The 17032-nt window shown below is 36.7% G+C and overlaps 1 protein-coding gene across 1 annotated transcript; it reads left to right on the forward strand.

Annotated features, from left to right (window-relative positions):
• Positions 1–470: 470 nt before the first annotated feature.
• On the forward strand, positions 471–16137 carry Alb (albumin; the record flags this gene model as incomplete). The annotated part of the gene is made up of 14 exons (XM_035453050.1): positions 471–541; positions 1467–1599; positions 3988–4199; positions 4725–4857; positions 5752–5849; positions 7367–7496; positions 8745–8959; positions 9861–9993; positions 11214–11311; positions 12510–12648; positions 12964–13187; positions 14130–14262; positions 14830–14891; positions 15990–16137. Coding segments are annotated over 13 exons (1761 nt in total), but the record flags the coding sequence as incomplete, so codon positions are not given.
• Positions 16138–17032: the final 895 nt, after the last annotated feature.

The raw sequence follows: 17032 nt of genomic DNA on the forward strand, positions 1-17032 counted from the left end.
TCTTTTAATTTTGAAGAAATGCTAGGCAGAATCACTTAAACTCTATGGATTACAGTTGAAACCAGAATTCTTCATAGTCTCAAAGGCCCATTTACTCTACCATGCTATACTAAAAACTGAAAGTGTGTGTTGTTGATTTTTATAAGTGGAGCTTCCAGCTGTATTTGCTTTTATTTCAGGTTGTCTTAGTAGATATTAACAGATGTGACAAGAGCCTTGAATCTTAGGTTTGAGTGCAAAGCTATAAACACTTAATGAGTTTTAAAATACTATTCTTGGTGACAGGACAGATCTTTAATGAAGGAGGATCTTTATCTTTCGCGGTTTGTTTTCTTTTTTTGTAGAGATAAGAGACCAGGGTCTTAAAGTAAAGGAGTAGCTCCAGTTTGTGGAAAGAAGTATGAAAAGCAGCATTATAATTAGGTGTCTTCATCAATATTTCAATATGTTTTTAATGGTTTTTTCCTCTCCCTGTTCCCACAGACAAGAGTGAGATCGCTCATCGGTTTAAGGATTTGGGAGAACAACATTTCAAAGGCCTGTAAGTTAAAATGTTGAAAGTCAATTTAATGTTTCTGGTAGTCTTTATTTCAAGTTCTAAGATGTTTCCCACCTTGAGTGTACAAACTGTAGGTAGCACTTTCCAGAGGAATGTCACCATTGATGGAAAGACTCTTGGCCTGTGCTGAGCAATATGGCAGCCAGAGGACACGTGGTTAGTTTGTACTTAGAGCATGACAAGTCTAACTGAGGAGCACACATTCAAATGATACTATATTTTAATTAAGTGTATCTAGCCACTTGTGGATAATGGCTGCTTTATCTGCAGAGGGAGTTTCTGGAACCCATCTCAAACTTGCAAAGTATGGAATTTTATCTTTCTTTCTGTAAAGGTCTAAGATAAGTTCCTTGGAAAGCTAACTTGCTAATTTTTCTTTATACAGAAAGATTCTATGATATCTTGAGAAGATTATTTTGTCTTTGTGTAGTACTGGGGCCTTGCACATGTGAAGCAAGTGGTCTATAGTTAGTCATATCTCCAACCTCAAAAAAATTTTAATGTGGAAAATGAGAAGTTAATTTTTAAAAGATCAATAGTGTCATATACCTCTGACTAACTCCATAACTGAGGTATATGGATTAGAAAAGAAATAACTCAAATGACTTATGTAATGCCTAGCCTTGACAAGGAAGTGTATTTACAACATGGTTGATTTGCCGCATGTTCACAAATCTACTGAAACACATATGCATCTATACTTAAGCATGGTAGAAGTCCATATTACTTTTGCTTGGAAATGCATATCTTCCTGGTTATCCCTCAGAGAAGAGCTGGCAGGAATAGGCTTTCTAGACACTTGTAAGAAAGATATACAAGATACAGATGGTGTACACATACACAATTTGCTGTTTAGGAAAGCCAACTGCTCCATACTAAAGTTTTATTTCTATGTCTGTCTTTTCAGAGTCCTTATTGCCTTTTCCCAGTATCTCCAGAAATGCCCATATGAAGAACACGTGAAATTAGTGAATGAAGTAACCGACTTTGCAAAAACATGTGTTGCTGATGAGTCTGCTGAAAACTGTGGCAAATCACTTGTAAGTAGTCAAAAAGTCTTACCAACATGACAGGTCAAATTTGAGCTTAATGATTCCAACAACAATAGTTGTGCCAAAGTGGATGAAAGACCACAAGGCCTCAACTCTACACAAAGAACTATTGGCAAATAAAGAATGCTGAGAGCAGGAGAAATTCTCTTCTCCAGGGAACAGAACACCAACTGGTTAGTTCAATACCTATGGTCAGCCCTGAAAACATGCATACAAGTAACATTATACAGACTAACAGGCTATGTTTAGGAGTGTATATGTATACATAAACATATATTTATGTAATAACAATTAATGAGAAATGAGGTCATGGATATGAAAGAGAACAAGGGAGCCTATATGGGAGGGTTTGGAGGGAGAAAGGAGAAAGAGGAAATTATGTTAATTATATAGTAATCTCAAAATATAAAAGAAGTAATAAAACTTATTAAATGATCAAAATTGCAAGCAAGTGGAGACACTGTAGGTATGCTCACAACTTAAATTCTTGGGGACTACAGCTAACAGTTATAATATATTTAATGGCAATTTGTCATTTGTACAATTTCTTTCCAAGCTCTAAAATCTTATTTCTGTTCACAGAGTCTAATAGCAATAGCATGAGTTTATGTACTTACTAATTGTTTTGTGGTGAGAGCCTTCTACCCTCTTACTATAGTTGACCTTAGCTACAATACCGTCCAGCAGATCTGTAGAAGCTATCTTGCTTAGCTGAGATTCTATACTGGATGATGAGTAACTGAGTAACTGAGATTATGCTGTCTGTCAGCTATAATTCCCCTTTTGGATTCCATGAATTCAAGTATTTTGGTACCTCATATGAGTAAGATCACACAGAATGTATCCTTCTGTGACTGGCTTATTGCACTTAGCAAAATGTCCTTCAGGAATCCCCATGTTGGCTGAAGAGTAATCCCTAGTATGTACTCACCACATTCTTAATTTGCCCACCCACATTTTCTTTTGCTGGTGGCTTTTTAGGCTGTTTACACATTCTGATTTTTACAGGAAATGCTACAGTAGAGAGGAGGGACAATGTTTCTTGACATGATGGTACTATGTTAATCTTCATAATGCATCAGCTGGTTTCTTTTTTTTTTTGCTGGTTTTTTTTTTTTTTTTTTTTTTTTTTTTTTTTTTTTTTTTTGGTTTTTCGAGACAGGGTTTCTCTGTGTAGCTTTGGAGCCTATCCTGGCACTCTCTCTGGAGACCAGGCTGGCCTCGAACTCACAGATATCCACCCGCCTCTGCCTCCCGAGTGCTAGGATTAAAGGCATGTGCCACCAACGCCCGGCCAGCTGGTTTCTTAACTCTTTGGTTTCTTGGATAAAATTATGGTATAATTCTTTATTTCCATCCTAGGGACATGAATTTTTATACACAATTAGAAAGTGGGGTTTTTGGTCATTTAGAAGTTTTGCAATTTATGTGTATGGCTTCAAAACCCGAGGCTTGAGCTTCTCTGACTGCTTAATCTATGGGCAAAGCCATTTTTTAAAATTTACCTCTAGGCCCTTTATTCTTGCTTTCCTCTGGAAACCTTTCCCTCTCATTGCGGAGTTAGGACTTCACACAAAATATTACAGCTTTTCCTCGATATTCCTAGAACTATGTTTTTGAAAGCCATTAAATTTTCCATGAAGTTAAATTACTTTTATAATAAAAATTAATGAAGAAAGGAAGGATTATTTAACAAATGAAGTCTTGGGGGGCATTGTTTCTAGTATAAAAAGGAGATGTGCATTTTAATGTAATAATTATTTACAGTAAATTTTGATAGTCCTCAGTTTTCCTGGGAACCTACTAAAAATTTGGGTTTCTTCTGTTCCTTCTTCAAAAGTCACATGAGAAGTTGTGTGAGCATTTGTTACTCTTGACATGAATTCACAGTCTCCTTGAAGTACTAGTTTCCCTTGATTTTTTAAAAAATTATAGTGGATTTTCTCCTAGCTTTTAGTGCTAGACAGAAGGCATGTTAGGTGACACTCCTTAAGGTCCTTAGATATTTGCTTCTCTGTTTCAGTCACCATTCATAATACTGTGGTATTTGACTATTACAAAAATTACACAAAAATAGGCAAACTAAAGGAAAGTAAAAGAAGGGATTTTTATATATTTTCCTTTTGCTTCATGGTTTTAAATATGATTTATTTCATTAACAAATTTTTATACTTCAATTTTTAAGTGGCATATAAAAGCATAAAATTGTATGTATTTCAAGGTGTTATGTGATGCACTAATATCATATATACCTATACACTTTGCTTTTTTAACCAAGTTTCATCCACACATTCAGTTCTTTACACTGCCCTTTGGTTATAGAGAAAGTCAGGTAGTTACTGGCAGGAATTTGACAGCTTCTGTTTTTCCACTCAGCACACTCTTTTTGGAGACAAATTATGTGCCATCCCAAATCTTCGTGACAGCTATGGTGAACTGGCTGACTGCTGTGCAAAACAAGAACCCGAAAGAAACCAATGTTTCCTGAAACACAAGGATGACCATCCCAACCTGCCCCCATTTGTGAGGCCAGACCCTGAGGTCATGTGCACCTCCTTTCAGGAAAACGCTGCTACATTTATGGGACAGTAAGTAACCAGCTGTCGATGCTTTAAACTAAAAATGGCAATAACCCTCTCAGTAACCCTTACACTCATAGTTATCCAAACCCCAAGTATTGAGCATCAATTCTGGGAAGGTTTTACCACAAGGTGATTTTTAAAAGCAAAATATTTAATACCACAACACCACACACAATGACACTAAAATGATAAAGGACATTTTGATCTTGAAAACATATATGATCTGTGTGAAAAAATCTGAGATTGAAAGTTGTAAAATATTCTCAAGTGGTGTGTGTCACATTCATGTTCTCTGGATCAATTTTTATTTTAGTCAGCAACATTCTATCACCCAAATTTAACTATTTACCAAAAATGCACACAAGTACACAAATTTAATCTCTCTTTCTTACATAAGAACAACACAGACAGGCCATCACTCATGGCCACACTGAGGGAAACTGGTCACTTACAAGTCTTTGGGTTTGGGTTTCTGTAGTGTTATGTGCTGTGGGAGATGATTGCCTTCTTTCTTCTTTTTCCATAACTCAGCTATTTGCATGAAGTTGCCAGAAGACATCCTTACTTCTATGCTCCTGAGCTCCTTTACTATGCTGAGAAGTACAGCGCCATTATGACTGAGTGCTGTGGAGAATCAGACAAAGCTGCTTGCTTAACACCCAAGGTAATCAATCTTTGGAAAGAGTGAAAAAAAATGAAATGAAATGAATGAAACTTCTCTATGTCATTTGAAAACCTTCTTCCCTCTTAAGTTACCAATAGATTTTTGTTCTAATATATTTCTTCCTTCTAAGATTTAGCAGCGATGTTCTGAGATGGAGTTCCTGGATGTGTGTTTACTTATCTTCCTATTGTTTGTGGCAGTGACTTCTGTATTATCACAGCATTTGTCAAACTGGACAGCTAGGGCTAGCTTTTTTTTTTTTTTTTTGCTTTTTATTTTTTGTCTTTCCTTGAGACATTTTAGTGGGGATAGAATTCAAAGCAGAGAATTTTACTGAGGCTAGAAGTTGGAATCCATTCCTTTATCCCATGAAGGATTACGAATCATTTGTTTTTCTTAGGCACTTACCCATTTTATGAAAGTTGATGAAGTAGGGACTTAGATAAATTAGTCCCCAAATTAAAAAGTCAGTACCTATATAAATATATACATATAGGCCATGGGTTATTAGCATAGCACATGTATCTCCTCTCAGGACCCTTTCCCTCGCAATGTCTTCATGCTGCTTTTTTGAGTACCTAAAAACCTCCACACAGAGAGATTTTCTCTCCCTTCGGAATCAAAATGATGATTTGTCAAAAGGGAATACTTGTTAATTTAGGCTTAATTGTCTTTTTAAATTTTTGTTTGGATGCAAGGTGCATCTCCGTAGCAGAGCTCTTGCCTAACATGCTCAAAGTCCTGATTTCAACTCCCTACCAAACACATTATTTTGGCATGGGGATGTCTGAACTTTTGAGGGTGTGTGTGTGTGTGTGTGTGTGTGTGTGTGTGTGTGTGTGTGTGTGTAGAAATAGTCTTGTAAAATTTTTTCAACTGTATTTCTTTTTGTAGATTGATGCTCTGAAGGAGAAAGCATTGGCTTCATCTGTTCACCAAAGATTGAAGTGCTCCAGCTTGGAGAGATTTGGACAGAGAGCTTTCAAAGCCTGGTACATATTTTTTTACATATATCACAGTTTGCATCTTTATAATAATAATTGTCTAATCTACAAGACTGTGCGTTTATCAGGTACTTTATGAGAAGTTGATGGAGGTGAGATCAGAATTACAGAAATAATCTGACAATTTTGTCTCAATTTTTGTTTTAAATTGTCAAAGAATTTAGAAAGCTTTTTTCCCTAAAAGAAGACAGAAATTTAAGTCCCATTTGTTTATAAAGACTAGGAATCTCATTTTAAAAGCTTAAAAAATACAATCCCAGTCAGGGCAATTAATTTACTTAATTTATTTCTCCTCAATCTGAAAGTGACTGTTTAATGTCCGGATAATTGGATAACTGAGTTCAGCCATCAACCAAGTTGGAGTTATTACTCTGAATTTTCTTACAACTCCAATTCTGTTCCTAATCTCATGTTTTTGCTCCACCCTCTCATGATTTTATTATGCATCTGAATTTGGGAACATTCCTTACTATATAAGCCAAGAAAATATGCTTGCCCTTCCAGCACCTTGCCTGGTCATCAATAACCAATCAACACAATAGGAGAGAAAATAGGGATGACAGACATTGTCCTTGCACTCTAGAAACCGTCAGCAAGAATTGTCCTCACTAAGTCATCCCTACTATCCAAATTCTGAAAGCCAATCAAAGCAACAAATACAGCAACTCCAACATGAAACAATACACCATTACACAGGCTATGATTGGTTCATGCAAAGGAGTCCCTTTATCAGAGCTATAGAACTGAGAGTTGTTTTGGAACAAATAAAGATTTTGGCTTTTTGCATATCACCGTGGAGCTTAGAGGCTGTCTGCTGGAACAATGTCTTGGCAGAAGGATATGCAATTTTTTTTATCGTTTTTTTATTTGAATTACAAACAAGATTGAATTACATGACAATCCCAGTCCTCTTCTCCCTCCCTTCCTCCCCTACGTGATTTAAAAAACAAAAACAAAAATAATAAAACCAACTCTCTAAATCTCTAGAAGTTAGGGATGTTTTTCCCCCTCCACAGACCTTTATAATTCAGAAAAGTACATCTTAATTAAGGCAAAAGATGATGAATCTTCATTTCCAGATAAGAAAATGTTTTCATGTTATTATGTAATTTTACTTCCTGGATCCTTTGATTTAGTGTGCTGTAACACTATAAAAGCTGAAGCCTGTTTGGGGTTACACTGCTAAGATGTGATCAAGTCAGAGACAGACGTCAGATAAGGACTCAAAACCTGATACCCCTTAGACTGCCACCCCTTTGGGAATTCCTCTTTGATTTTGTGAAGCATCAGCTTTCCACACACCACCCCCATTCTTTAGTAGATAATTCTTCCAAAGGAAAACATAACTATAATGTCATAACTAGCATTACAAGAACTAGTGAATTTTTATAATTTTCTTCATTTCACTTAGATTTGAGCTTCCTTGTTATAAGTGATATCTTTTCACTGCTTTCTTACAAATACAATATGATAATAATTCTTTGATGGGGAAATTTGCTTTTTAGGGCAGTAGCTCGTTTGAGCCAGAAATTCCCCAAGGCTGACTTCGCAGAAATTACCAAGTTGGCAACAGACCTTACCAAAGTCAACGAAGAATGCTGCCATGGTGACCTGCTTGAATGCGCAGATGACAGGGTAAAGAGTCATTGCATACTAGAGTCAGTGTGTGTGTGTGTTTGGCTGCAGTGATGAACGCTGACAGTGCTTGACATGGTCTCTGGATTCTCCTTTTCACAAAGCTTTCCTTGCTTTTCTGCACTTTCCAGGAAAACAACAAACAAACAAACAAAACATACCACAAAACAAAAACAAACCCCCAAAAGACAGTTTTCTGAATTATTAAATGACCTGAAACACCTTTGTTCAGCCACACTCTAAGTAGGCCTAAATAGAGAGAGAACAGTTACAAACGTAAATTTATTCTCACTGACCTCACTTTCTCTGAAGTTGTACTGTCATCCCCTTCACTTCCGCTTTATAAAGATTAGAAATATAAACAAATACCACAAGCTTCTTCTGCCATGAAAACCCCTGGAAATTGTTTTTTTTAAGATTTATTTATTTATTTATTTATTTATTTATTTATTTATTATGTTTACAATGTTCTACCTGCATGTATGCCTGCAGGTCAGAAGAGGGCAGAAGATCTCATTACAGATGGTTGTGAGTCACCATGTGGTTGCTGGGAATTGAACTTGGGTCCTCTGGAAGTGCAATCAGTGCTCTTAACCTCTGAGCCATCTCTCCATCCCAACCCCTGGAAATCTTAAATCTGATATTTTATGTATGTAGGCAGGATCTGTAACTGCGCCCATTAGTCATTATTTAATTATACTTCCTATTTTAATGAGTTATTTAGTTTTAAAATACCTACCTGTACCCAGCACTTGGGAGGCAGAGGCAGGTGGATCTCTGTGGGTTCGAGGCCAGCCTGGCCTCCTGAGTGAGTGCCAGGATAGGTTCCAAAGCTACACAGAGAAACCCTGTCTCAAAAAACCAAGAATAAAATAAAATAAAATACCTACCTGTAATTTGGGAGGGACACTTGGAAAGATAGCTCTAAATTTTACGGAAAAAAACCAACCTGAATTATCTCAGTCATACAAACATGAAATTAATGAATGATCAAAACTAATTATTTAAAATAAATAAACAACTTATCCCTGACCAGTCTCTCTTGAATCTAATTGGGATGTTTTAGTCATGGTATCTTGAGTCTGCAGGCTCTGAAGCACTGTGTGGCTGAGAATGTGTTTATAGAAGCCACTTGATTGTGTATTGTCTAGAGCAGGAAGAAGATGCTTTACCTGTATAACAGAGGTGTGCAGAAAAAAATGTAGCAAAGATAGTTTCTCTTAAACATTTGCTTTTTTCTTTTCTCAGGCGGAGCTTGCCAAGTACATGTGTGAAAACCAAGCATCTATCTCTAGCAAACTTCAGGCTTGTTGTGACAAACCAGTGTTGAAGAAATCCCACTGCCTTGCTGAGGTGGAAAATGATGAACTTCCTGCTGACCTGCCTTCATTAGCTGCTGATTTTGTTGAAGATAAGGAAGTGTGCAAGAACTATGCTGAGGCCAAAGATGTCTTCCTGGGCACGTGAGTAGATGCCCTTCCTTTCATGGTTGCTGTGCTTTCTTTTGTTTTTGAGACAGTGTCTGACTGTCCTGGAATGCATTATATATATATATATATATATATATATATATATATATATATATATATATATATATAAACTACTGTCATCTAGTGTCATAATATTTATATATATAAACACACACACACACACACACACACACACACACACACACACATATATATATATATATATATATACACACACACACACACACATCAATATGATTCTGGTTGTTTCATACTTGGTTGTAAAGACCAGAATGCCACAGTGTGGCAAGACAAGATACAATTAATAACAAATGACTATATGTTTTTCAGTAACTGCAACAATTAATTTTATCATTTTATTATTAGATTATGACTGTACCCTATGCACTAAATAGTACTTAATAAAAGATTTTACTCATATGTAGAAGAAAAAGAAACTTTTATTATTGTCTCTATTTACCCAATTGTCAAGGTACTATGGAGACATAGTTCAAAAGAAACTACATATATAGTAAAAATAACCTGGTCAAAATTTAATATGTGCTAGTCTCTGTGTACTTTGATAGCGTGTGCCATTTATTTATCCCAACCCAGCTTGTGACAGAGGTGCTATCCTTATTCCCATTCCACAATGGAGGAAGTTAACGCACTGACAGTGTTAGTAAGTTGCCCATGCAGAACACTAAAATACACTGCAGTGTCAAAACAGAACCTGGGAAGAGTCATCTCTGGGTCCCAAGTTATTACTGTTTTGTTTCCTGAATTGAGCTGATTCCAATGCAGGATGTCTGGAAAGTGAATCACCATTTAGATTAGTTATGTGAGTCTATTACTTGTACATTTATTTAACTCAGTCTATGTTCATCTCCATTAGGTTTTTGTATGAACAGGCAAGAAGGCACCCTGACTACTCTATTGCCCTGCTGCTGAGACTTGCTAAGAAATATGAAGCCACCCTGGAAAAGTGCTGTGCTGAAGCTGACCCTCCTGCATGCTATGGCAAAGTGGTAGGTTTCAGTAAGCCAAGAACACAGCACCACCTGACAGCACTTCCTATAAGGAAAGAGGAAGTGACTAACTAACAAGAATTGATATGTAGGTCAATTCAGATGTTTTCTTGAGATGGAGTCAAGTCTGAGCTCTTAAAATTCTTATTCATGGTAGGATGAACACTTTAGTAAAGAAACCTAGAGTTTCAAACCTAGAGAAGGTTTGAAGAAAGGAAGGAATCTTTACTCGTACAAAATCCTTATTGTAGTTTTGCCCTTTTCATACTCTTGAGAATAAAATAAGAGAGGAAATTCAAATGCCAGCTAAAAGAGATTTATTTAATTTAGATTTTTTGTCAACAAGTATTTATTTTTTTCTACAAGGTAGACATGCAACACAAGTTTAGGATCAACAAAGGACTCTACACTCTTAAAACGTGTATTTGACCACTTTATAGAACTCAGACAACCTTCAAAGGCTTTACCTGTGGGATATCAGGCAGAGGAAAGGCATATTTAACTTAGATTTAAAGACAGTTAACCCAATTCCCCAAAATTGTCTGCTATTAGCATTAATATCTCAAAGGAGTTTGGGTACTCTTTTCCTTTAAACTACCTTCAAACATTTTGGAGAAGGTTTTGGAGTAGTTTTCCAAGAAGTTTTGCCTGCAAGACATCAGAGTTCCTGCCAGCACATACTGGTTTCTGAAATATTTGGGGCCAGAAGGGAATCATACTTTAAAAAGTAGCTACTGAATGCCAGGCACCACTCTGTGACTTGAGTCTGGGAGTAGACTCTCATCTCAGAGACCTCAAGATTCAATCAGAGAGATTGCCTACAGATGATGACCATAGTCTATTGAATGTCGGCTGTGCACTAGGTGTGATTTTAATCTCATCCACTTAGTTGGTTAGCAGAACAGTTTAAGTTAACTACAATTAATGCCACTGTAGAGGAGGTTAGTCTGAAACTTAGACATGAGAAGAACAGTTGCATAACAGGGAAACAAGTCAGGTGACCTGGTTCAAGCACAGCCATTGAATTCCATATCCTGAAGATTCTTATTGACTTGCACCAAAGGACCTTGCAAATAAAAGCAATGATCTAAATGTAATAGGACAGACATGACATGGAAGATCTCCTGAAGTGTCTTTGGACAGAAGGAAGGGAGAAATGCAAGTGACCTACATTGGGTTCTCAGGAAGGGTGCTGTAAACACAATTCTTTTACCTTGCAGTTGGATGAATTTCAGCCTCTTGTAGAAGAGCCTAAGAACTTAGTCAAAGCTAACTGTGACCTTTTTGAGAAGCTTGGAGAGTATGGATTCCAAAATGCGTGAGTAGTCTTATCAGCTATTTTTTCCTTGATCAGTTTGTAATTATTTAAAAGCAATGTATAGGCTACCCAGCGTTTGGCCTTAGTAATGAAAACACACTATTTATAATCTCTATCAAAAAAATTCTGGATAGGAGATAAGTTACTTTATAGGATGGAGAGGACCATATCCTTGTATAATATAAAACACTTGTCTCTTGGGAGTATGTAGTTTTGAGGACTTATAGTAAATCTTGATACGTTGGTACTGGGAGTATCCTTGGAAGGTTAGGTAGAGTTTTTGAGCAAACAATAGAACCATATTTGGTGGAACAAGAAGCAGCTTGCTTTGGCAGCAGAAGCTCAAGAATTGATAGAAATGTTGAACATAAGAGTATGATAAAATATTTAGGTGATATGTGAATATTACATGAATAAGGGTTCACTTGGGAACACATTGGAATTTTGGAGTTATACCTAAACTTTGGTAGTTGTGGCCTTCTATTCCTATGGAATTGCATTCATAGGAGAGATAGAGACTGAATGGCCTACGAGAGTAGTGTCCCAATTCCACAGAACCTTATCTGTAAAGGTGAAGTGAAGACAATGAAAGAATCACATTATTCCTTATTCAGGTCATTTACATTTTTAACTCTCTTCTAACTCCAGAGTTTGGAGTTGACATCATTTCTTCACTTGAGTAGATTACAGTCATACATTGACTTTTACTGGTTAGAGTGCATTATCAAATACTAGATGTTATTAGATGGTAGATAATGTGCAAAGCACAGATTATTTCCTTTCATTTAACCCTTACATATCTCTCTTAAATCAGCTATCTTTTCACCACTATCTTTTGACCTCTTCATTTATCACAGTGTTGATATGTGTAAGTTTGTGATAGAATTTATTTCAAGAAGCACTGGGTACATTAATGACATTAGATAGAGAAATGTAACTCAATTCCTTATTATTTTAGTTTGCATCCAAGACTAAGATCATATGCTCCAGGGAGCTTTCATGGCCACTTAATTAGTTGCTTAGGACAAAGTCTTCCTCCAATACTAAGCTATTATCCTAGAAGTGAAAAAAATTTGATTAGTGGGAGAAATAATCTTAGTTGATTTAGGGTTAATTTTTCTCTTGTTGGAATATTTTACACCAGGCCAGTTTCCTGGATGGAAATATGTTTTGTTTTGTTTTGTTTTTTGAATGATAGGCTCCTAGTTCGTTACACCCAGAAAGCACCTCAGGTGTCAACTCCAACTCTCGTGGAAGCTGCACAGAACCTAGGAAAAGTGGGCACCAAGTGCTGTGTACTTCCTGAAGCACAGAGACTGCCTTGTGTGGAAGACTATGTGAGTCTTAAACTACAATATTGTTAGCAGTGCTGCATTTTTGTCTTTGGACATTAACAAATATGTAACAAATATAACAAGGGAGTACTAACACGTGCATGTGTGTGTGGTAGCTGGGACATGGATTTAACTAAGAGAGAGGCAATTTTTATAAGTCCCATATGTTTGGTTTCAAAGATAAATAAATCACTATGCCAATCAAGGCTGTTAATTCAGAGCTGTAAATTCAATAGGGCAGTTCTTTCTGCACATCAGAGAGTGGGTGTCTGTGGAATAGTAGTGACTGTTCTGCTCCTCTGCCTGCCTGTCCTTTAGCTGTCTGCAATCTTGAACCGAGTGTGTGTGCTGCATGAGAAGACCCCAGTGAGTGAGCAGGTCACCAAGTGCTGTACTGGATCTGTGGTGGAAAGGAGGCCATGCTTCTCTGCTCTGCCTGTTGATGAAACATATGTCCCCAAAGAATTTAAAGCTGAGACCTTCACCTTCCATGCTGATATCTGCACACTTCCAGAGAAGGAGAAGCAGACCAAGAAGCAAACGTGAGTGACACCTTCTTGTTGCATTTGTCTGTAGTATTGAAAGTGAGAACTGCCAACTGTATATTTTTATTTCCAGGCAGTAATTATATTCCTGAGAGAGAAGTGTTTAGATGTTGGCATTGTGGGGTTGAAAAAGTGTTGTTTCTATATGAAAAAAAACTACTAAAAATATTTCATATAAATTATCTTTAATACTGTGGGTAAAAACCACAGAGGAATAAAATTCTAGGTGAGGCACAGTATGAAATGATAAATAACTAACTGGTGAATTTGTATAGATATAAAACTGGTGATAGAAATCGTAGGAGAAATTATTTCAAGGTATCAATAATTAGCTGAAATTATTCCATGATGAAGCCACAGCAGAAGCAGGAAAAAGCTATACATGTGACTTTCAAGAATAGGATAAGAAATATCTGGAAATGCACATAGGAGGATTGACTCCTCATTGCTCTTGGGAGAGGTTCCAATAGCATGAAATGCAGAAAGAGGTTGTCATTACCTTTGGGCACCATGTTACAAAACTCATGCTCTACATAGCTCTTTTTCTCTGGTACTGTTTGTTCTATGGATATCAATTGGCTTGTTTTCATTCTTACAACATCCACATTATTAGCTTCAAATGGGCAGATGTAAGAGAGTAAAATTCCATATATTAAGTACAAAGATAGAAGTCTTTCAGGAAACTTCCTGAAACAACATAAAGCACAGAGTGACTTGCACTAATTATTCCATTTGATCCAGACTTAGCCAAGGGCACAAGTGCCCTCACATATAGTCAAGAATACTAAGATTAGCAACAACATGCTTGGTCCTTGAAGCCAAAGTCACTTGGCTCCAGGATTTGTAACCTGAAACTGTGGCCTCACCATGTTTGCTGCCCTGTTTTCCTGTATGGGAGTAACCATTTCCTTGCTGTTCTTGCTTTCTGTCCTGTTGCAGGGCACTTGCTGAGCTGGTGAAACACAAACCCAAGGCTACAAGTGACCAGCTGAAGACCGTGATGGGCGAATTTGCAGCTTTCTTGGATAAGTGCTGCAAGGCTGACGACAAGGAGGCCTGCTTCTCTGAAGATGTAATAGAGTGTTTTTCATTTTGATATGATCAGTTTCCATTTTATGCATTTGGTCAGGTTAGGGCTTAGAAACTCACATGCTGAATAATGCAATCCATATAGATTGTGTTTGCTATGGAACTGTAATACAAACTGACTTACATAGCTCTTAATTTTTATCTCCTACCACACTGTGGCATAATAAATGTTTGTAATGGCCATTCAGCTCCAAATTTATGACACTTACAAACATAGTTAGAAATATTTGTAGAACCCAGAATCATTAACTTGTTTAAACCTTGTCCTGAAATATTACATTTTGAATTGAGTTATTTTACACATGAGGGGAAACATTTGTAATTACATGTCTGAATAATTTCACATTTCCCCTCTTGGCCTAACAGCAATTTATTTTATTTTTTGGATACAACAGATGTCAGTGAGCTTTGTTTTAAGAATTCTAGTTGAACTGTAAATAAGTGATGCAAGGCATGTGAATTTACTTTGTCATCACTGATAATTGTGGAAGTGCAAATTCTAATAGTCTAGCTAATATTTTTCTAACATCTATCATTTCTTTGTGTTCAGGGCCCAAAACTTGTTGCATCAAGCCAAGCTGCTTTAGCCTAAACACAACACAAGCAACTCAGGTAACTGTATTTGGGATTTTTTAAAGTAATCATAATCATTCTTCCTAAAATGGCCAAGATTTCTTACCATTTGTCAACCCACGTAGTCTAGCACCAGCCACTACTCTTAGGCTCTCAAGTGTGTTCACTGATTTGGGTTCCATTTACAGATAAGAAAATGAATACATAAAGGTACAGATTAATGCAATTTACTTAAGAGGCAGCCAACCTAGTGAGAGAAGGAGCCAAACTCCAGAATTCAAACCTAAGGTGAAGAGTTGATCATGGCTCTGTTCTGACTTCCACGATGCACTACATGGAGTCACCCACTTTAGTCCAACCAAGGGTATTTTCAGAATAAAGTTGAAACCATATGAAAGGAACATCTTTTGGTCAAAACAGTTGTATATTGTTGATTCTGCATAATTTGAGCCAATAATTCTGTAAATTAATTTCACCAGTAGATACGATGGAGCTATCTTATGGGGGTTCATGTTTCATGATAAATGACCAACTTCTGAATCTCTGATGTGTCACATGCCAAGCTTTGGCAGAATTTATATGCATATTCAAAACAGCCTCCTTTAAAAATACAGATAATTGAACATAGCTATGTTGATCAATTTTGTTTGTAATATTTTGAAAGAGAATTTTAAAAATAGATCAACAATGGGATAAGATGGCAAAAGAAAATTGTTTCTCCATATGAAAACACATACTTACTGTAATACAAGCCAATACAAGTATTCAGGAAAAGAACCTACAGATATAGTTATTTCAAAAATTATTTCCATTTTAGAAGGAAAAGGAAATTTTGTTGCATTCTTAGAAGACATCTTTCATTTGTAATAAATTAAGTAATCAGTAGTAATAAATTAAGTAGCAAGTATTGGTACCTCTGACTTTGAGACTTAATGGACAGGATGGGTCACAACTCGCATCACTGTGTCCTTTGCCCACTGAGTGAGGGAGCTCAGATAAGTCAAGATCATGCTTAGCTGTCTACTGGTGAAAACTACAAAAACAATCCCCCTAAGGGATTCAACATTTCTAAAAATAGGTTTGGAAAACATACTCCATTTTATGAAGAGCACTTAAATTTCTCTTTCTGTTTTTCAGTCTACCCTGAGAAAAAGAGAGACATGAAGACTCAGGACTTACTCATCTTTTCTGTTGGTGTAAAACAAACACCCCGAGGAACACAAATTTCTTTAAACATTTGACTTCTTTTCTCTGTACTGCAATTAATAAAAAATGAAAGAATCTACTCTGTGGTCCAGGACTATATTTTCAATGACATACTCCCCCCTGACAGCCTTGTAGGCTCTGGGAAATACACAGGTGCACTTCACCCTCACTGTCTTGCAGGCTCTGAGAAGCACTCAGTTTTCTTCCTTCCTTCCCTTCAGCAGAGATACTAGCTCCTGATGGGCAACACAATGAAGACAAATGTTAATATTCTCCTGAGTTATGGGTAGTGAGCATATAAACTAATTTCAACATTATGAGAGTTCTTAATGAGAGACTTACAGCTTATGAACCATGGCTTTCCCTTGTCAGTGGGACTCTAAGAATGAGGTGGGGACAAAGGAGATAGGAATAACTTTAAAAGTGGCTAGCTGAACTGGTACAGTAAGTGATCTGAGAAATATTTGCTAGAGTTTGGGATGATAGTATAAAGCCTCAAGAAGCCATGATGGATGAGGGTGATCTGGAGAGGTACTGAAGCACACTGGATTGATGAGCATTGGCTGGTGAAAGAGTCATGTAAAAAATTCAGAAGTTACATTCAATGTGAGACTCTTTTCTCTGTTCCAGGAAGTGATTGCTCATATATAAGCTGACCTATGAATTTTATAGACTTACCCAATCGTTGTCTATGAATTCACATGCATAATCATTTATAGCCACATGAAATTTTATTATTATATACTGGTTTCAAATTGTTCATATCGTTCTACAACTGGCTATTAGTAATCCTTTATAGTTTCATTTTAAGCATGACACTTGAAAAGATGATAATACCACATTTAAAGAAAGGTCCTTTTCAATCCGCATACATTCCACACTGACCTCTCCCTCAACCTGTACTTTGGTCTCCTGATGAAAGTATAAAAGGTAGAAGAAAGACTGGAAGGATAGAATGAATATTGGAACCTGGC

Source organism: Cricetulus griseus (genome assembly GCF_003668045.3).
Source record: "Cricetulus griseus strain 17A/GY chromosome 1 unlocalized genomic scaffold, alternate assembly CriGri-PICRH-1.0 chr1_1, whole genome shotgun sequence".
In the NCBI taxonomy this organism is placed as follows: domain Eukaryota; kingdom Metazoa; phylum Chordata; class Mammalia; order Rodentia; family Cricetidae; genus Cricetulus; species Cricetulus griseus.